Source organism: Vigna unguiculata, chromosome 11 (assembly GCF_004118075.2).
Source record: "Vigna unguiculata cultivar IT97K-499-35 chromosome 11, ASM411807v1, whole genome shotgun sequence".
Lineage (NCBI taxonomy): Eukaryota > Viridiplantae > Streptophyta > Magnoliopsida > Fabales > Fabaceae > Vigna > Vigna unguiculata.
In genome coordinates, this window is record NC_040289.1 from 33,521,647 (window position 1) to 33,542,106 (window position 20,460).

The following is a 20,460-nucleotide window of genomic DNA, read 5'->3' on the forward strand; positions in this document are numbered from 1 at the left end:
CAACTACTTTTCCTTAACTAAGCTCAGAAAGTCACTAGATATAGTCAGGGTGCTACACCTAATGAACTTCGGTCCCAACTCAACTTGCAGCTTCAGATCTCTGAATATCTCTAGCAACTCCATCTCATTGATCATAAGGTGCACTACATGCACCGTCTTCCAACTCAAGGCATCTGCCACCATATTCGCCTTTCACTGATGGTATAGAAGTTCAAAATCATAATCCTTCAAGAACTCTATCCACCTCCTATGCCTCACGTTCAGCTCCTTCTGATTAAATAGATATTTGAGGCTCTTGTGATCACTGAACACACGAAACTGGGCACCATATAGATAGTACTTCTAGATCTTCAAGGCAAACACTACTTGCCGCCAACTCCAGGTCATGAGTGGGATAATTCTTCTCATGCACCTTAAGTTGTCTCGAAGCATATGTCACTGCTTTCTTCTCTTGCATTAACACACAGCCGAGACCTTGATAAGAGGCATCACAGTACCTCAAAGGGTTTACCAACATCAGGGATAACCAACATTGGAGCACTCGTCAACCTTTGCTTAAGCTCTCGAAAGCTTTCCTCACACCTATCGGTCCAAACAAAAGGTTGGTCCTTCCTAGTAAATTGTATCAGAGGCGCCACTATCTTGGAGAATCATTCTATGAATCTCCTATAATAGCCAGCTAAACCCATGAAGCTTCTGATTTCTGTTACTGACTTCGAACTTTCCCACTTTATCACTGCTTCCACCTTTGTTGGATTCACAACTATGCCCTGTGCAGAAATTACATGCCCCAAGAATTGTACTTCGTTCATCCAGAATTCGCACTTGGACAACTTAGCATACGACTATTTCTCCCTTAGAATACCAAGCATTATCCTCAAGTGCTCGGCGTGTTCCTCCTGAGTCCTGGAATAGATGAGTATGTCGTCTATGAAGACCGCGATAAACTTATCAAAGAATGGCCTGAAGATCCTGTTCATGTAGTCTATAAATACAGTTGGAGCAACTCAAGACGAAAACAAACAACCAAAAAGGGAAAAGAGAAGAGGAGGGTGGAGTTTAACTTACATGGGGGAAACGCTCAACTAGCTTGGAGAGAAAGGGGCTCACTCAAATCCTAACAGAGCTCTTTGCCTCATCAGTGGAAGGAGAAATATTCCTGTTTTGTGAGAATGGACAGAATGAGATGGGTTAGGGCTGGAAAAGGGTCTTGAGACACTCTATAGACTAGCCTTAGACCCAACAGTTAGACCTTTAAACATTTAGGACAGATATAAAATGGGTCTTATAAAAAAACTTTTATTCAAAGAATGAGATTGAAACTTAAATATGAATTAGAAAATAATCCAATAATTATAAATATTTAATTATAAAAATGAAAAAATATTTAAGTTTTCAAATACATTATTAATTATAAATAATTATAAAAATTGCATGGGAAATAAGAAAGAGTAAGTAACGTCCTTAACTGAAATCTAGGGATTATTTACAACACTGCCACCGCTTCCGCTTTCGCAGTTCCTTCGTTCTTCTATCGTTCAAAAACCAGTTATAACTGCCACACCCTTTCTCTCTGCAATCTCCTCTCCTCACTCGACTGCACAAAACTTGGTTGCTGCAATGGCACGATTGAACCTGGACGGAAAAACGATCCCGATGATGTCAATATGCATGATTGGCGGCGGCGGCTTCATCGGATCGCACCTCTGCGAGAAGCTCGTGGCGGAAACCAACCACAAGGCCGTAGTGGTCGACGTCTCCTCGGAGAAAATCGACCACCTCCTCGACAGGTCCCTTCCCTGGGCGCACCGCATCGAGTTTCACCAACTCAACATCAAGAGCGATTCCCGACTCGAAACACTCATCAAATCCACCGATCTCGTAAATATTCTTCCCTTTCCTTCCAGTGGTCTTCTTCACGTTTTCAATACTCTTATTCCGCTGGCTAAATGTTCTCATGGTTTAAAATGTGATTAAATTAACCTGTAAAAAATACTACATCTAGCTAACGTTTTAAATAATGTATCAATACGATAAGACATGGTTGATTCTCAGGTATATATTCGAGAACTAGTTTTTAATTCCTGTTCTACAGATAGCCAAGTTCATCCAAAATGTTGTGACAAGGTAAATGTTTTTGGAGTCAAAATGGTTACAGTGTGTATCTCCAGTTGTGAACATGTTCGATTTTTGTAATATCAAGAAATGTAATGATATTGTGACTCAAAAGTGCTTCCGGCTAAAGTTTAAAAACCGTCGCATGTAAAGGAAAGTAAAATTTGGGAGAGGATCATGGTTCCCTGTATGATAGCATAGCTTGTTATTCATCGTAGTCACAGTTTTAATTTGTGGCACAGTTGTAAATAGTGATCAATAATGAATAATAAGTGCAGTTGACTCAAGTCTTGACTTGGGACCATAGTTGTTTATTGCCGTAGCAATTTCATCGCAATTAGGAACAAATGTGGTTAATGAATTGTAATTGAAGGTCGTCGTCTTGAATTTTTATTGCACATTTTTTTCTTGAAACTTTAATCACACATGTTGTTATGTCACAATTCCAGGTGTTATGAAAAGTTGCATGTATTGTCAATGCCATTTCAAAATTACAAAAAAACTAATGTTGCAGCTAACTTATGTGTACTTGTAATTTCAATAGTTGTGGCTCTGTGGTAGAAATTGACAGCTAACTAAAACCAGGTTGGATTGCTGATATGTCATTTTTATTTGAGACTGAGATTTTGCTTGCTGTAGACGATCAATCTTGCGGCAATTTGCACGCCGGCGGATTACAACACACGCCCTTTGGATACCATCTATAGCAACTTCGTTGATTCGATTCCGGTGGTGGGTTTAGAAGATCGGGTCGTTTCTTGAAACGAGATCTCTTAAAGTATATGTGTATATATGTATGTAATTGGGTTGTTCATGTGATGCAGATTAAGTATTGCACTGAAAACAAGAAACGTTTGATCCATTTTTCTACGTGTGAGGTTTACGGGAAGACTATAGGAAGCTTTCTCCCACAGGAATTTCGAAAGGTATCTCTCCTTATGTTTGTGCCCCTCGTTAGAATGCAAATTCATACGCTTGTTCTTGATGCAAATGAATGTCCACCTCGCGTCATAGCAAAGTGTAAAATTAGGAGTTAGTTTTCAAAGTTAGTCGATAGGGTGTTGTTTACTTCTTTTTTCATTTTCAGTTCATGTGATTTTGTTGATAATATGCAATCATTAAACTGTTTTAAGAATTTACAAATATAATTATGAGAGATTAATTGACTTATTTCAATAGTCTCATCATTTTTAGAATTAAGATGAATTTGCATGATGCAGGACCCCAAATATTTCATTCTCAAGGAAGATGAGAGTCCTTGTATTTTTGGTCCAATTAACAAGCAGAGATGGTCTTATGCCTGTGCAAAGCAAATGACAGACAGGCTAATATATGGTACACAGTGACCTGGATTCGTCTTTAGTTGATGATAGTTATGATTAAATTTTCTTTCCCTCTTAACTTACTCTCAGTACTAACCCATAGCTGAGTACGCGGAGAATGGCCTCGATTTCACCATTGTGAGACCTTATAACTGGATTGGCCCAAGAATGGACTTCATTCCTGGTGTGGATGGCCCAAGTGACGGTGTTCCACGAGTCTTAGCTTGCTTCAGTAATGTAAATTAGCTAGTCCATTTTGTTTTCTGCAAATGTCTCCATGAATCATGATCTTAATAAACTACTGTGTTTCATATGCTTGTTGTTCCAGAGTCTCCTGCGTGGGGAGCCTCTTAAACTTGTTGACGGCGGGAAATCACAGAGAACCTTTCTCTACATTAAGGATGCAATCGATGCTGTTGCGTTAATGATTGTAAGTTCAGATAGTTCAAAAGTGAACTTCCATCACCCATGTTGCTGTATGAGCTTGGACTAATGTACATGCCAACATGACACAGGACAACCCTGAGAAAGCAAATGGGTATATATTTAATGTGGGAAACCCAGACAATGAAGTATCTGTGAAAGAACTGGCTGAGCTTATGATAAAGGTAGCCCCAAAGCTTAAATTCTAACAGTTCTACCTTCTATACTCGGTCTGTAAATATACACTCATATTTTCTTTCAAATTAAGGCTTATGCAAAGGTGTCTGGTGCACCTGCCTCTAGTATGTCAACTGTAAACGTGAGTTCAGAAGATTTCTATGGTAAAGGCTATGATGACAGTGATAGGCGCATCCCTGACATGACATTTATCACCAGGCAGCTTGGTATTCAATCAATACTCTTTTAAGCCCTGTGTGTTTTTATTAAACAGAGTCTGAAAATTCATCTTAAAATGTATTCTTCTGGGTTTCAGCTTGGAAACCAAGGACACCTCTCGATGAACTGTTGGATGTTACCCTCCAATATCAACACCGGACATATTCTCGTGCCATAGAGAGAGAACTTTCAAAACCGACAAATTGACTACAAGTTTTTTTGGGAGATTCAGTTTACTTTTTATGTAAACATGCCACGAGGGGCAGAAAAATGTACATGCTACACTAATTGTGAGGTTATAAATCACAAATCAAGTGTATCTATAGGGTTTTTGAATGACAATTCTTCCCTTCCCTTGACACTTCAATTACTTCTTTTGTCCAAATTTTGTTATGTACACACCGATATAAAAGTTAGAGTTGAGACATTATTTCTAATCATTTCCCACATTTACATTGAACTGCATACGACATCTCTCTGAACTGTTCTACCTTCAGCATGTATGCTGCTAATATGGCAAGAGGTAGAGTTAGTAAGTGTTCAGTGACACCCAGTCTTGATCAATGAATGTTCATGCATTGATTGAACCAATAAGTATACTCATTCATGGTAAGATCCATTGATGAAATTCCATACCAAACATGACAGAAAGCACCTTGAAATTTTGTTAATTCTATTATTCTTCAAGATGAATAGAATTGTTACGCTTCATAAGGGAGCTTGTCTAGTTATGACAAAATTAATGTAGCAGAAAACTACCATCTCTAAGATGAAATCATGCAACACCAACTATGTAAGCATTCCAAGAATCTTGTTGCTGAAAACTTGTTGCCTCTTCATATTTTACATTCTTTCCCGCACCAAATCCCTCTGTCTTCATAATTTCCGCGCTGTCTGGCATCTCTCGAACCCAAAAATGAACAGATCGAAATCCAGCCTCTTCCAGGCAATCCTTAATCTCAGGCAACGTCCACCTGTATAATCAAATAAAGATTACAATTATTGATCAATCACACCTCTTATGATGTTAAAATGACCAGAAATAAACAATCAAACCAGGAATAAACTTCAATAATGAGAAGTATTGAGCATAATTTTCACCTCAAAAGCGGAAAATCATTTCTTAAACTGAAGGTGGAAAAAATAAATATAGAACTTACAACCGCCAGCTGTATGAAAATGCATGACGGAGTTTTCTTTGTTCCTTCTTCAAATGGAAATGGAGGCTAATCCTTGTCTTCCGTTGAATGATATCAAATTCAGCTTGCTCCCATACATACTACAGATTTGATTACAAAGTCCATATTACAACTTCAATATTTGATAATCAAAGAAATTCAGTGAGAATATACTTGTTTCCATGCACTATAATAACATAGATTGTGGCAACATCATCATGTAAGTCTAATGAACTGTTACAAAATTAATGTCAAATAATATTATACCGTAAAATTAGGAAATCTTCTTTGAAGCCTCAACTTGTGCTCTGAAGATGTACCCCCATATAAATCCATCACAAAAATTCCACCTTTAGTTGACAAGGCATCACGGGCATGCTTGAAATACAAAACCAGGTCTGATCGTTTATGTAGACAACAGCAGCTGTAGTTAAAAGCGCACACAATATCTCTTCTAGGTAATGTTATGTTTCTCTTAGTAAACTTATCATCTTGAGCAACAGAGCCTGTTGGATCCTCAGATTCCAGCACACCAGTCTGCATATTTTCTTCATTCTGTGCCAATGAAAGGTCGCTTACCAGCTTCTGAGGATCCATGTTTACAAGTTTAGACTGCAGAGGTTGTAGGACATTCCCATGAAAGAGGGATATTCTTGAAAATCCATCAGCCCCAAGTGAAGGCACGTTGTTTTCCATGCACCAATTAAGTGCTTCATTATCCAAATCTAATCCTACTGCTGTTCTTCTTGAATCACTGCGGAGCCATTCTGTACTGAAAAACATAAATCCTAGCCAGGTAAGTTAACTTGGTCTGACAAAAAATATCGTGAGCCATCAAAAAGAGAAAAGGATTAACAGTGTTAGGAACTGCACTACAAAACCACAAGCAATGATGCAGAAGCTACAATATGTAGCATAAATTGAACTTGTGTTGACCACTTTGGATCTAACTAACAAAATTCATGGCTTTTTTGTAATTGGGAGTCCATTGTAACTCGAATTTGTAAAAAATGGTCCCTCAAATTTTTTTTGCGAAACATGGTCAAGTCCTTATAGGGGAGGATGACATTTAAGATGAAGTCGTCCTCCCCTACCCGGTTTCATTTTTTTTTTTTTTAAAGTGATGTCTTCAAAGTGGAAGCCGGTTTTTTTTATATATAAGATTGAAGTCGTCAACCAAGCCGAGGCTTACTTGCTCCATATGAATATTGTTTGAGTTTTAGGAGAAGCAAAAGGTTGCATACCCTTATGAAGCAATCGTGAAAATGCATCCGAAGGAGAGCAGCAGGAACAATTTTGTCATTCATGGTTGCCTTGTGAACAGAAGCAGCTACAATGGAGTACACATGAGGCCACGTATTTTCATAGTAATTTACATTTAGTGCTCTCCTTCGGATGCATTTTCATGATTGTTTCATAAAGGTATGCAACCTTTTGCTTCTCGTAAAACTCAATGCCTGTTTCATTTTTTTTTTTTTAAAGTGATGTCTTCAAGGTGGAAGTCGATTTTTTTTATATATAAGATTGAAGTCGTCAACCAAGCCGAGGCTTACTTGCTCCATATGAATATTGTTTGAGTTTTAGGAGAAGCAAAAGGTTGCATACCCTTATGAAGCAATCGTGAAAATGCATCCGAAGGAGAGCAGCAGGAACAATTTTGTCATTCATGGTTGCCTTGTGAACAGAAGCAGCTACAATGGAGTACACATGAGGCCACGTATTTTCATAGTAATTTACATTTAGTGCTCTCCTTCGGATGCATTTTCATGATTGTTTCATAAAGGTATGCAACCTTTTGCTTCTCGTAAAACTCAATGCCTGTTTCATTTTTTTTTTTTTAAAGTGATGTCTTCAAGGTACAAGCCGGTTTCTTTATATATAAGATTGAAGTCATCAACCAAGCCGACGGTTACTTGCTCCATATGAATATTGTTTGAGTTTTAGGAGAAGCAAAAGGTTGCATATCCTTATGAAGCAATCATGAAAATGCATTCGAGGGAGAGCAACAGGAACAGTTTTGTCATTCATGGTTGCTTTGTGAACAGAAGCAGCTACAATGGAATCCACATGAGGCCACGTATTTTCATAGTAAATTACATTTAGTGCTCTCCTTCGGATGCATTTTAATGATTGCTTCATAAGGATATGCAACCTTTTGCTTTTCCTAAAACTCAATGCCGGTTTCATTTTTTTTTTTTTAAAAAGTGATGTCTTCAGGGTGGAAGCCGGTTTCTTTATATATAAGATTGAAGTCATCAACCAAGCCGACGGTTACTTGTTCCATATGAATATTGTTTGAGTTTTAGGAGAAGCAAAAGGTTGCATACCCTTATGAAGCAATCGTGAAAATGCATCCAAAGGAGAGCAGCAGGAACAATTTTGTCATTCATGGTTGCTTTGTGAACAAAAGCAGCTACAATGGAGTCCACATGAGGCCACGTATTTTCATAGTAATTTACATTTAGTGCTCTCCTTCGGATGCATTGATTGCTTCATAACGGTATGCAAACTTTTGCTTCTCCTAAAACTCAATGTCGGTTTCATTTTTTATTTTTTAAAAGTGATGTCTTCAGGGTGGAAGCCGGTTTCTTTATATATAAGATTGAAGTCGACGGTTATGAACCAAGTCGACGGTTACTTGCTCCATATGAATATTGTTTGAGTTTTAGGAGAAGCAAAAGGTTGCATACCCTTATGAAGCAATCGTGAAAATGCATCCGAAGGAGAGCAGCAGGAACAATTTTGTCATTCATGGTTGCTTTGTGAACAGAAGCAGCTATAATGGAGTCCACATGAGGCCACGTATTTTCATAGTAATTTACATTTAGTGCTCTCCTTCGGATGCATTTTCATGATTGCTTCATAAGGGTATGCAACCTTTTGCTTCTCCTAAAACTCAATGTCGGTTTCATTTTTTTTTTTTAAAAAGTGATGTCTTCAGGGTGGAAGCCGGTTTCTTTATATATAAGATTGAAGTCATCAACCAAGCCGACGGTTACTTGCTCCATATGAATATTGTTTGAGTTTTAGGAGAAGCAAAAGGTTGCATACCCTTATGAAGCAATCGTGAAAATGCATCCGAAGGAGAGCAGCAGGAACAATTTTGTCATTCATGGTTGCCTTGTGAACAGAAGCAGCTACAATGGAGTACACATGAGGCCACGTATTTTCATAGTAATTTACGTTTAGTGCTCTCCTTCGGATGCATTTTCATGATTGTTTCATAAAGGTATGCAACCTTTTGCTTCTCGTAAAACTCAATGCCTGTTTCATTTTTTTTTTTTTTAAAGTGATGTCTTCAAGGTGGAAGCCGGTTTTTTTTATATATAAGATTGAAGTCGTCAACCAAGCCGAGGCTTACTTGCTCCATATGAATATTGTTTGAGTTTTAGGAGAAGCAAAAGGTTGCATACCCTTATGAAGCAATCGTGAAAATGCATCCGAAGGAGAGCAGCAGGAACAATTTTGTCATTCATGGTTGCCTTGTGAACAGAAGCAGCTACAATGGAGTACACATGAGGCCACGTATTTTCATAGTAATTTACATTTAGTGCTCTCCTTCGGATGCATTTTCATGATTGTTTCATAAAGGTATGCAACCTTTTGCTTCTCGTAAAACTCATGCCTGTTTCATTTTTTTTTTTGAAAGTGATGTCTTCAAGGTACAAGCCGGTTTCTTTATATATAAGATTGAAGTCATCAACCAAGCCGACGGTTACTTGCTCCATATGAATATTGTTTGAGTTTTAGGAGAAGCAAAAGGTTGCATATCCTTATGAAGCAATCATGAAAATGCATTCGAGGGAGAGCAACAGGAACAGTTTTGTCATTCATGGTTGCTTTGTGAACAGAAGCAGCTACAATGGAATCCACATGAGGCCACGTATTTTCATAGTAAATTACATTTAGTGCTCTCCTTCGGATGCATTTTCATGATTGTTTCATAAAGGTATGCAACCTTTTGCTTCTCGTAAAACTCATGCCTGTTTCATTTTTTTTTTTTAAAGTGATGTCTTCAAGGTACAAGCCGGTTTCTTTATATATAAGATTGAAGTCATCAACCAAGCCGACGGTTACTTGCTCCATATGAATATTGTTTGAGTTTTAGGAGAAGCAAAAGGTTGCATATCCTTATGAAGCAATCATGAAAATGCATTCGAGGGAGAGCAACAGGAACAGTTTTGTCATTCATGGTTGCTTTGTGAACAGAAGCAGCTACAATGGAATCCACATGAGGCCACGTATTTTCATAGTAAATTACATTTAGTGCTCTCCTTCGGATGCATTTTAATGATTGCTTCATAAGGATATGCAACCTTTTGCTTTTCCTAAAACTCAATGCCGGTTTCATTTTTTTTTTTTTTAAAAGTGATGTCTTCAGGGTGGAAGTCGGTTTCTTTATATATAAGATTGAAGTCATCAACCAAGCCGACGGTTACTTGCTCCATATGAATATTGTTTGAGTTTTAGGAGAAGCAAAAGGTTGCATACCCTTATGAAGCAATCGTGAAAATGCATCCGAAGGAGAGCAACAGGAACAATTTTGTCATTCATGGTTGCTTTGTGAACAAAAGCAGCTACAATGGAGTCCACATGAGGCCACGTATTTTCATAGTAATTTACATTTAGTGCTCTCCTTCAGATGCATTTTCATGATTGCTTCATAAGGGTATGCAACCTTTTCCTTCTCCTAAAACTCAATGTCGGTTTCACTCTTTTTTTTTTAAAGTGAAGTCTTCAGGGTGGAAGCCGGTTTCTTTATATATAAGATTGAAGTCATCAACCAAGCCGACGGTTACTTGCTCCATATGAATATTGTTTGAGTTTTAGGAGAAGCAAAAGGTTGCATACCCTTATGAAGCAATCGTGAAAATGCATCCAAAGGAGAGCAGCAGGAACAATTTTGTCATTCATGGTTGCTTTGTGAACAGAAGCAACTACAATGGAATCCACATGAGGCCACGTATTTTCATAGTAATTTACATTTAGTGCTTTTCTTCGGATGCATTTTAATGATTACTTCATAAGAGTATGCAACCTTTTGCTTCTCCTAAAATCAATGCCGGTTTCATTTTTTTTTTTAAAAGTGATGTCTTCATGGTGGAAGCCGGTTTCTTTATATATAAGATTGAAGTCATCAACCAAGCCGACGGTTACTTGCTCCATATGAATATTGTTTGAGTTTTAGGAGAAGCAAAATGTTGCATACCCTTATGAAGCAATCGTGAAAATGCATCCGAAAGAGAGCAGCATGAACAATTTTGTCATTCATGGTTGCTTTGTGAACAGAAACAGCTACAATGGAGTCCACATGAGGCCACGTATTTTCATAGTAATTTACATTTAGTGCTCTCCTTCGGATGCATTTTCATGATTGCTTCATAAGGGTATGCAACTTTTTGCTTCTCCTAAAACTCAATGCCGGTTTCATTTTTTTTTTTTAAATGATGTCTTCAGGGTGGAAGCCGGTTTCTTTATATATAAGATTGAAGTCATCAACCAAGCCGACGGTTACCTGCTCCATGTGAATATTTTTTGAGTTTTAGGAGAAGCAAAAGGTTGCATACCCTTATGAAGCAATCGTGAAAATGCATCCGAAGGAGAGCAGCAGAAACAATTTTGTCATTCATGGTTGCTTTGTGAATAGAAGCAGCTACAATGGAATCTACATGAGGCCACGTATTTTCATAGTAATTTACAAATTACTATGAAAATTGATGGTCAAAACGACCCAAAAATAAAAAAAGCCCAAAATTCATACTCTGGTTCTTCAATTTCGTAAACTGCCATTCATTTTACTCTTATTTTTTCAGTACAAAATGAAAAAATGAACACTGCACATTCCACTGTCATGGCACCCGAGTATGAATTCGTAACACAGTTCCAAGCACACTCACTAAAGATCGAATCTTTGTAAACTCAGATATCAAAGGGAGGAATTCGTAATGTGAGGCACCCTAAAATGTAATAGTAACAATCTAAAGAACTAACAAGAATTTGCTCCTTCAATTCATCAAAAGAGATAACAATTTAGGATATCCATGAGAGTATCAATAACTTAAAAGAGGCATGAATAAGGGACGATGTACCTAAGAAACGCAGTACCACAGAAATCTTCTTGAAGATGAAGGGCTACCCTTCCACCCACATACATGAGAAAGAACTTTTGCATATAGCTTATGTCTCCTTTAGGAGACTGCACAAACACAAAATAACATGATTCACCAAGTCACATTATGAACTTCTCAATCAACACAACAAATCACACAAAAACTAACAATTTTGAATCTTTCACATTTCATCATCCAGAAGCATATGCCCATCGACAAAAATCCAATTTCTTTAAGATGGGAACACAAACCTGCACAGATTGTTGATAAAGGAGAAACTTTGAAGGCATATCGTGTGATTGGTTTTCATTACTTATCGTTGCTTCGTCGTTATCGGCATCATCTTCTTCTTCTTCCTCATTGCTGTCATGATCAGGTTCTTCACCGGAAGGTGAGAGTCTTGGAGTGTCATCAAAATCTTGGTCTTCTTGAAGATAGTTGAAGGAGCTTCTTCCACGGTTACGCCTCTCATGCTTCTGCTTCTGCTTTTCTCGTTTACCCATTTCGCCGCCGAAAAGTGAAACCCCAACTGTTTGTAACGTCATAATTTATATCAATGTAAATAGTAATAGTTTTATTTTATTGGATTTTTTTTCTATTAGTCTACTGGCTCAGTTTTTCTTCTTCCGCAGAAAAAAAATAAAATCATAAAAACAAGTCTACCTTTTCTAATCTTGATTAATATAACTATTATTTTTAGTATTTTAAACTACTTTTGTAAAGACTAAAAATGTTTCTGTACAATTTTTTTCTTATTTCTTTAATCAAAATCTTATTAAGATGAGTGGTATAATCTTAAATAAATGTAAGGTTCACTTCTATTGAATGAAAATTTATTGATTTTTTATGATTAAAACATGTTAAAACTATTAGAATTATTTTCAAGCCATACATGATTAATGTTGTTTTATAGATTTTTGTATATTTATTTGCTAGTTGAGGAACACTTAATACTTGAAATTTGAGCTAAGGAAGCGTGCACATGAGTATCTCTTTTTTAGAATGCAATATCAAATTTTAAAATTGAAATTAATTTTGTATGTTAATGGAAAATTAAATATAAATAGCAAAAATAGATAAAATATTATATAAATTTAAACTTTTACGCATGCCAACGCACAGGATTTCTAAGAAATTAAAATATATTTCTTATATAAATTTAAATTTATAAAAATATAATTAAAATTTAATATAATCATTTTATTTTGTAAAATTGAATAACAATATTTTTATATTTTTATTAGGAAAATGTATCTAACTTATTTATAGATTTTTTTTAATAAAATGTATTTTATTATACAATTAATTGTGATAAATAAATAAATAAAAATACAAAATGTAAATATAAATAAAGTAAAATTTAAATATAAATAAAGTAATGGTTAATAATTTCACATATTTTGTGAATATTTAATCAAATATTTATTTAAATTCATTAAACAAAATAAGTTCTGCAACTTTAAAATAAATTAAAACAAATTAGTAGTAAGATATTTCATGTATAATAAATAATAAATTAGTAACAAATTAATAAATATTGAAATTTTATAACGGTAAGATGATTTGAACATCAGTATATTAAGGGTGTGTTTTTAGAAGTAGAACGATTTGAGGGATATGGAAATAATTACTTTAAGTGGATTTGAGGATAAAGTTTGTATTGTTTTTTTTTTAAGGAATTTGGAGGTTATAGTGAAGTAGATTTGAGAGTAAATTTTGTGAAAATTTGTGTAAAATTTTAGTGATGTGACTAATAAAAAATAAAATTTAATTTATGAAAAAATTAGATTACAAAATTGCCCTTGATGTTAAATATAGTATAAAATAATAATTAGATAAATTGTAATTAATTTTGAATTTTTTTTCTACATATATTAAAATATTAAAGATAATTATTAATTGAAAAAAATAAATACATATCCGGATAAAAAATAACACCAACTTTTTGCCACCACGTAACAACAATGAAAAAATAAAAAAACAAGAAGTTGTTAATCGAATATATGCAATACGTATCTGGATACAAACTTGAAGCACTTGGAACCGGATACATCAACAATGGAATCGGGTAAGTGGAGAAGCAAGAAACAAGGTGGAATCAGATATAAGTAGAGTGTATCCATTCCTTTACTTTTCTATATCTCCATGAAAATTCTGCAAAGCTTGGGTGTGGTACGAAAAATCAAATAGACACACATAGAAGGGAAGGGAAGTAGAGTCAATGAAACATCTTATGTTTTATGCAGACCTCAAGTCCATGAGTGCAGTTTCAGCAACGGATATGTTATATTTTCCAATATAATAACAAGGGGTAGAGTGGTAAATTAGCAAAGTTATCTCGCAAATCTCCTAAAAACAGCAAGATCGAAATTACAGTATAACTCCGTAAATCATCGTCTATCAAACACATTGAACGGGAAATTTAAATTTTAATGTAAAAACAAATATAATTATTAAGATCAATATAAATTAAATTAAATTATATAAATATATAAATATTCTTAAAATCAATAATGGATCCAGAGTAGAGATGATAAAAGTATTGTGTTCGTAATAGATAGTTGTACTTGCGAGTATTTATTACATTTGGAGGGTAGCATGTAGCAGTATTCATTTATAAATGGATCGGGTGCGAGTATCATACTATTTGCACTTATGACTATCTACGAGTATTCGAGTATTCACAAATTTTAAAAAGCTTGTGGGTATTTTCTAAAAGGGTACCTGACAAGTAAACGAACGAGTAATAGGTGGACATTTTGTTGCGAGTAGGCATTATCTGTATCTGACCCGACCAGTTGTCATCATTATGAAATTCATGTTCCATTCATTCTCAAATGAGATAACTTATCTATCAACAATTTCTGAGCTATTTTAAGGATTGATGAAAATAAGAAAATATTTGACTTATCCTTTGATTGATCATTTAATTCAATTAATATTAACTCTACTTGTTTCAATTACTACAATTGAGATATCTTTTTCTAAAGACTGTGAAAAATAGACTTAGAAATAAGATGCAAGATGAATTTCTAGTTGATTGTTTGATTATCTACATTGAGCATAAGTTTGATAAAGATTGTATGATTGATGAATTTTATGATAAGAAAGAACAACATATACAACTTAAATAACATATATCATGTATTCATTTACTAAGATTTAAATTTTATTAAATTTTATTTCCTTTCTACCACTTTCCTTAAATTCCTAAATATATTCATGCTTAAAATTACACTTGAGTATATGTTAGCTTTTTGTGTAAACTTCTTTCATTGAAGAAATTGTGGTGATCTCCTTATGGCTAGATTTTTTACATTTTTTTTTACTATATTGATGGATTAGGACATTGGATCAAGATGACCAGACTCGAAAATTTACGTAAATTCATAGAATTTTTAAACTTGACTTGTAAACCAATTTCGTAAGAGGCTACTTCATATGAAAAAAAAAATTATATAATAATGCTCTATCAATTCAAAATTTCATCCCATAATTAATGAAAATAATAAATAATAATTCAACGGTTTTAAAATAACTTAGTTTAACACATATTATATAAGTTCAAATAACACCAAATACAAGTCCATGCAATCATAAATCATAAATATCTTCAACTTTCTGAGTTGAGAGAAAAAGAGGTAAACCGTGAGACTTTTAGAAATATGCAGATAGAGAAAAATAAGTAGTCTATGTGACTCTTTTGGATCTACGCGTTCAATGTTTAACTCATTTTTATATTTTATAGATAAATTTGGACAAATCTAATTATTTAACTTATATGAAATGTGTCAACTAATTGCAATAGATTTTTCATATTTTTTTTATGAAAATTGTGTTTTAGATTCAAATACACTTATAATTAAACTAGTATTCAAGGAGTCACGTAAAAAAGTCTCTCTTCTCTTAATACTCCATCAGAATCATAACAATTAAATAAGATAACGAATAAATAGATAATAGTCACTGATTAATAAAAGAATTAAAAAATATAAACTTTATACCTAAATATTCAATAAACAATAAAATTTAATAACAACTGAATTAAAAATACTTAAATTACATAACTAAACCAAAGATTAAAATATATCAATGTATTAGAAAGAAAACCTGTTCCTCAGGAAAAAAAAAAAAAACATACAAAATGAAACGCAAAGCATTACGCAGGCGAGACGGGTTTCCCTGAAGTCTCCCTACTCACGCAATCACACACGCAGAGAATAAGAACCGTTAAATAAAGATCGAACAGTTTTTGTTTCATACAAATGAATCCAACCCAAAATACGCATCCGAAACACAAACCGTTCGATCTTCATCCAAGGATTCCAATTGAGGAATATATATAAACCCGCGAATTCACGAAATTCGATTCCCTGCGAAGGAAGGTTCGACGGAAGAACCTTCTCTGACTCGCCCAACCATTCCAAACGCTTTCTCTTTCCACGCGCATCCTTTTCTTCGTCTTCTTCTTCTTCTTCTTCACAATCAGATCCTTCACAAAATCACAGAACAAGAAGAAAAAGATGTATAGCAATTTCAAAGAACAAGCAATAGAGTACGTGAAGCAAGCGGTGGATGAAGACAACAAAGGTAATTACGCGAAAGCGTTTCAACTTTACATGAACGCGTTGGAGTACTTCAAAACGCACCTCAAGTATGAGAAGAACCCTAAGATCAAGGAGGCCATCACGCAGAAATTCACGGAGTACCTGCGTCGGGCCGAGGAGATCCGGGCCGTCCTAGATGATGGGCCCAGCGGCCCACCTTCCTCCGGGGATGCTGCTGTCGCTACCAGGCCCAAGACTAAGCCCAAGGACGGCGCCGGCGGTGACGGGGAGGATCCTGAACAGGCCAAGCTCCGGGCCGGGCTCAACTCTGCCATCGTTAGAGAAAAGCCCGACGTGAAGTGGAACGACGTGGCGGGGCTGGAGAGTGCCAAACAGGCTCTGCAGGAAGCGGTTATCTTGCCCGTGAAGTTTCCTCAGTTTTTCACCGGTGAGGTTTTGACTTTTTTTGTTGTTGTTTGTTTTTGATTATCCGATTGAGGAACGGTGATGGTGTAACCTTAAACCTGAAGTTTGAATTTTCTGCTGTTTGGTGGATGGTTTGGTCGGTTCAGGTAAACGACGACCTTGGAGAGCGTTTTTGTTGTACGGACCACCTGGGACGGGTAAATCGTATTTGGCCAAGGCTGTTGCAACAGAAGCTGATTCGACATTCTTCAGGTGAATTTTTTGATTTTCTGTTGTTTAAGCTGGATTAATTATGTGTTTGGGTGAGGTTTTGCAAAATTGATTTTGGAGTGATGCAATTTGGATGTATGTTTGTTAAAAGCAAGTTACCGGCAGAACTTTGTGGTTGTTTGGTTTCATTTTGGATTTTCCATGTTGAGATACCACCAGTTATTGTGATTTAGATTAATTTTTGAGGTTTAGTTTCATGTTGAGGAGTTTATTATGTGTCTAGAATTGATCATGAGTTCAAACAACTATGGATAGTTTTCGCTTGGATAAAAAAAATTATATTAAGTTTTAATAATACTAACCTGTTTCTATAATAAAAATATCTAAATGTAGATCACTCCACTTCACAGTCAGTTTTAACCACAATCAATTCATTAAATTTTCAAGTTTGTCATCGTTAATCCAAACACACACTTAGCACACTCAGTAATTCAATATATTTCTTTTGGTGCAACAAAAAATTAGCTGAAGTTACTTCAAATAAAAAGCAATTCTAGATCCTTAACATCAAACCAAACGTGTGAACATTAGGTTAAACCACATTACTTGAAATTTCAACATGATTTTGTGAAGAGAAGTCTCACTTCTTTTTCTTTTTTACTGTCTCAGTGCCTGAGAGAAAAATTGAGCGAGGAAAAAAGTAGTTTCTGCTTTCATTCTCCTAGTAGTTGTTTTTTCCATTTCCAAGAGAGAGTGTTATTGTTCTTTTCTCGATGTTAGAGAGAGGGGTATTGCAATTTTTCCTTCCTTCGGTGAAAGTACATTATTGTTTATTGTCTGTTTTATTTCCCTTTTCAACTTTTATTTTATTTTTGAGTTCTTGTACTATTTCTCTGTTTTCTAACATAATATCTTGGATTATCCAGTGTGAATTGAAACACACTAAGTTTGGTCGATAAATGTGTGTCAACATGGATGATTTCACATCATCATCAACATTGTTAATTGTTAAAATTTTCAATTTGAGTGACAATGACATATTCATGATTATGATTGATTTAGTTCCTTGTGCTTGTGCAAGCAAATCAAACAGTTCTGTCTTCATAGTGATCTTGTATTGTTAAATAAGGCTGTAAACGTGAGTGCTTAGGGGGGCATTTTTTTTTGCAGCATTTTTTAACTTTTGAATTCTTCAGTGTTTCTTCATCAGACCTAGTTTCAAAGTGGATGGGTGAAAGTGAAAAGTTGGTTTCAAATCTTTTTGAAATGGCTCGTGAAAGTGCACCTTCTATCATATTCATTGATGAAATAGATTCTCTGTGTGGTCAGCGTGGAGAGGGTAACGAGAGTGAGGCTTCAAGACGAATTAAAACTGAAGTTCTGGTGCAGATGCAGGTAAAAAATTTATGGTGTCAAGTTGGTAATATGTTGATTAGATCATATGTTTTTAGTTTACATCTGAATTGCATTATGCGGAACTAGTGAAGGAGATTGTATACGGGTTTAGGATGTTGATGAATTATCCTTACTTTATTTGAGGAGCAGTTGAATTAAGTTTCATCCCCTTATCAGTTGTTTGGGCTTTTATCGTTTCCTTTAATAAGCCATCTAGAGCTACCTGACACATTACCTTTGTTGTTGGGATGTCTGTAAAATATCCCATTAAATCATTTGTGTCTTAGAATATTTTGGAAAATCTTAGAATATTAATTTGTTGCTTCCTTGGGTTAGTAGCCTTTCGATATTAACTGGAGTAATACTGACTATACTAGTCCTATTTTTCTTAATAATTATTGTTTTGTAATAGCCAGGACTAGTGCAGGGAGTAAATTACATGGTTCTTAATCCAGTGAAAAGAAAGAAAGAGTAACCAAGAAGGACTTAAGAGGAAGTTTTTAAAAAGAATCATATGACGAATAATATTTTGGTCTTTGATTGAGTTAAATGATTTCGTGTGATTCATGTTTTATGATAGAAAGGACTGTTATATTATATTTTCAACCATATCAATTTAAGAATATCATTTTCTGTATTCTTTCTCCGTTTCCTTGCCTACTGAACATTATAAATTATAATACAAACAATTGTTATGCTTGATATGTTCTACATGTTTTTCATAGTATTCCATCATTGTGCAAACTGCCTTATATCTACATCTATTATATTCTTCTTTTTGTGTATTTCCTTGTTTCCTGAAATTGTGACTCTTGACATAAATTATTCAATACTTTAATTGTTTGATCATTTGCAGTTTTTTTTTTGGGCATCCATAATCACTTGACTGGCCAAGCCTAGATTTGGTGATAGTATTATTACTCTTTTTTAACGGTAAAAGAATCTGTAAAGTGACATATTGGATGATTTTTAGCCATATAGAAAGTTGTGCGCACTTTTTGATTAATGACTCGAGTCTCGTCATATATAGCATTTTTTTATTAAGCTGAACACATCATGTATGGCTCAAGTTTTGTTATACATATATCTTTGTTTTTTTTTTCAAAAAAAAGGTGTTCGAACTATCCTCTCCCCCTGTAATTAACATTATTATGCATCCTTATCTTCTAATTCAGAAGATTCAAGGTTTCTATCATAATGTTGGTTTTCCATTTTACGTTGTAGGGTGTAGGACACAATGATCAGAAAGTTCTGGTTCTAGCGGCTACAAATACACCTTATGCTCTAGACCAGGTAAGAAAATAGTTATGGTTACTAGTTCTTATTTTAAGTCAACGGTATGATACTATTTATATTGATCAAGTTGTTATTGTAGGCAATAAGGCGACGTTTTGATAAGCGAATATACATACCCCTACCAGATTTGAAGGCTCGCCAGCACATGTTCAAGGTATGGGCAATATGCACGATGATGTTCATTGAAGGATTGGTCTTATTATGTATTGTGAACCTAGCAAATGGTCTTACTATGTCTTTTTCTTCGTTGATAAATTGAACAGGTGCACCTAGGAGATACTCCCCATAGTTTGACAGAAAGTGATTTTGAACATTTGGCTCGCCGGACAGAGGGGTTTTCAGGTTCAGATATATCTGTCTGTGTAAGTTTGACTTCTATGTGAAATGCGTAGTTAGAATGATCATTTTTACTTAGAAGAATTTTAAGGCAAAGGTAATTTTACCTATTTTACAGGTCAAAGATGTTTTATTTGAACCTGTTCGCAAAACCCAAGATGCCATGTTTTTCTTTAAGAATCCTGAGGGCATGTGGATTCCATGTGGACCAAAGCAACAGAGTGCAATACAAATTACAATGCAGGAGCTTGCTGCGAAAGGACTTGCTTCACAGGTATTCAAGCTGATGCAGATTTTTATGACACTAGGACTCCAGAATTTCATTATCTAACTCATTATTGAAGAGTAATAATTTTTATGTCCCGTCTGCTCCACAGATCCTGCCACCACCTATATCGAGGACAGATTTTGACAAAGTACTTGCTAGACAAAGACCCACTGTAAGCAAGACCGACCTCGATGTTCATGAGAGATTCACAAAGGAGTTCGGAGAGGAAGGATAATTCTGACGGAATTTTTCTTCGACTATATGCACTAGTTCAAACATGTTATTATTTGTAATTTACAGAACTATTGGATCAAGTGAAGTGCATAATTTTACTTCTCATAAATTGTGTATAAAAACAGTCTGAAATTCTCAGAAAAATAAATTTCATGTGATATATGGTACCGGTTACTCATGTTTGTCTGCATTTTAATGGAGGAT

At 35.1% G+C, this 20,460-nt stretch overlaps 3 protein-coding genes across 4 annotated transcripts; 2 read left to right on the top strand and 1 right to left on the bottom strand.

Moving 5' to 3' along the window:
- The first annotated feature begins 1,568 nt into the window (after nt 1–1,568).
- On the top strand, nt 1,569–4,770 carry LOC114169542 (UDP-D-apiose/UDP-D-xylose synthase 2-like). The gene is made up of 9 exons (XM_028054746.1): nt 1,569–1,881; nt 2,755–2,847; nt 2,940–3,041; nt 3,336–3,450; nt 3,541–3,674; nt 3,766–3,867; nt 3,953–4,045; nt 4,129–4,264; nt 4,354–4,770. Exons 1-9 carry the CDS (start codon nt 1,621–1,623, stop codon nt 4,461–4,463), a joined length of 1,146 nt encoding a protein of 381 aa, XP_027910547.1. The 5' UTR covers nt 1,569–1,620; the 3' UTR covers nt 4,464–4,770.
- Nucleotides 4,771–4,859: 89 nt separating this feature from the next.
- Nucleotides 4,860–12,068, bottom strand: LOC114169541. The gene is made up of 5 exons (XM_028054745.1): nt 11,796–12,068; nt 11,524–11,630; nt 5,702–6,206; nt 5,417–5,535; nt 4,860–5,230 (listed from the first exon to the last, which is right to left on the bottom strand). Exons 1-5 carry the CDS (start codon nt 12,045–12,047, stop codon nt 5,032–5,034), a joined length of 1,182 nt encoding a protein of 393 aa, XP_027910546.1. The 5' UTR covers nt 12,048–12,068; the 3' UTR covers nt 4,860–5,031.
- A 3,816-nt stretch (nt 12,069–15,884) lies between these two features.
- LOC114169640 (protein SUPPRESSOR OF K(+) TRANSPORT GROWTH DEFECT 1-like) lies at nt 15,885–20,452 on the top strand. 2 transcript variants are annotated; one of them, XM_028054880.1, is made up of 8 exons: nt 16,068–16,539; nt 16,664–16,769; nt 17,924–18,122; nt 19,347–19,415; nt 19,498–19,572; nt 19,682–19,780; nt 19,873–20,028; nt 20,132–20,452. In XM_028054880.1, exons 1-8 carry the CDS (start codon nt 16,068–16,070, stop codon nt 20,255–20,257), a joined length of 1,302 nt encoding a protein of 433 aa, XP_027910681.1. In that variant the 3' UTR covers nt 20,258–20,452. The 2 variants fall into 2 exon arrangements, with proteins under 2 accessions (XP_027910682.1, XP_027910681.1); XM_028054881.1 differs by lacking the exons at nt 19,347–19,415; nt 19,498–19,572; nt 19,682–19,780; nt 19,873–20,028; nt 20,132–20,452 and having other exon boundaries at nt 15,885–16,539; nt 17,898–18,122.
- Nucleotides 20,453–20,460: the final 8 nt, after the last annotated feature.

What these genes read in the sequence shown, in the direction of transcription:
- LOC114169542 (XM_028054746.1), top strand. Translation starts at nt 1,621, where the DNA reads ATGGCACGATTGAACCTGGACGGAAAAACGATCCCGATGATGTCAATA. An exon ending in GACAGACAGGCTAATATATG is followed by an intron (nt 3,451 to 3,540) that starts GTACACAGTGAC and finishes ACTAACCCATAG; the next exon opens with CTGAGTACGCGGAGAATGGC. An exon ending in TCTTAGCTTGCTTCAGTAAT is followed by an intron (nt 3,675 to 3,765) that starts GTAAATTAGCTA and finishes TTGTTGTTCCAG; the next exon opens with AGTCTCCTGCGTGGGGAGCC.
- LOC114169541 (XM_028054745.1), bottom strand. Translation starts at nt 12,047, where the DNA reads ATGGGTAAACGAGAAAAGCAGAAGCAGAAGCATGAGAGGCGTAACCGT. An exon ending in GAAGATTTCCTAATTTTACG is followed by an intron (nt 5,536 to 5,701) that starts GTATAATATTAT and finishes TCAAATCTGTAG; the next exon opens with TATGTATGGGAGCAAGCTGA. An exon ending in TTTTCATACAGCTGGCGGTT is followed by an intron (nt 5,231 to 5,416) that starts GTAAGTTCTATA and finishes TTGATTATACAG; the next exon opens with GTGGACGTTGCCTGAGATTA.
- LOC114169640 (XM_028054880.1), top strand. Translation starts at nt 16,068, where the DNA reads ATGTATAGCAATTTCAAAGAACAAGCAATAGAGTACGTGAAGCAAGCG. An exon ending in AAGTTCTGGTGCAGATGCAG is followed by an intron (nt 18,123 to 19,346) that starts GTAAAAAATTTA and finishes TTTACGTTGTAG; the next exon opens with GGTGTAGGACACAATGATCA. An exon ending in GTTCAGATATATCTGTCTGT is followed by an intron (nt 19,781 to 19,872) that starts GTAAGTTTGACT and finishes CCTATTTTACAG; the next exon opens with GTCAAAGATGTTTTATTTGA.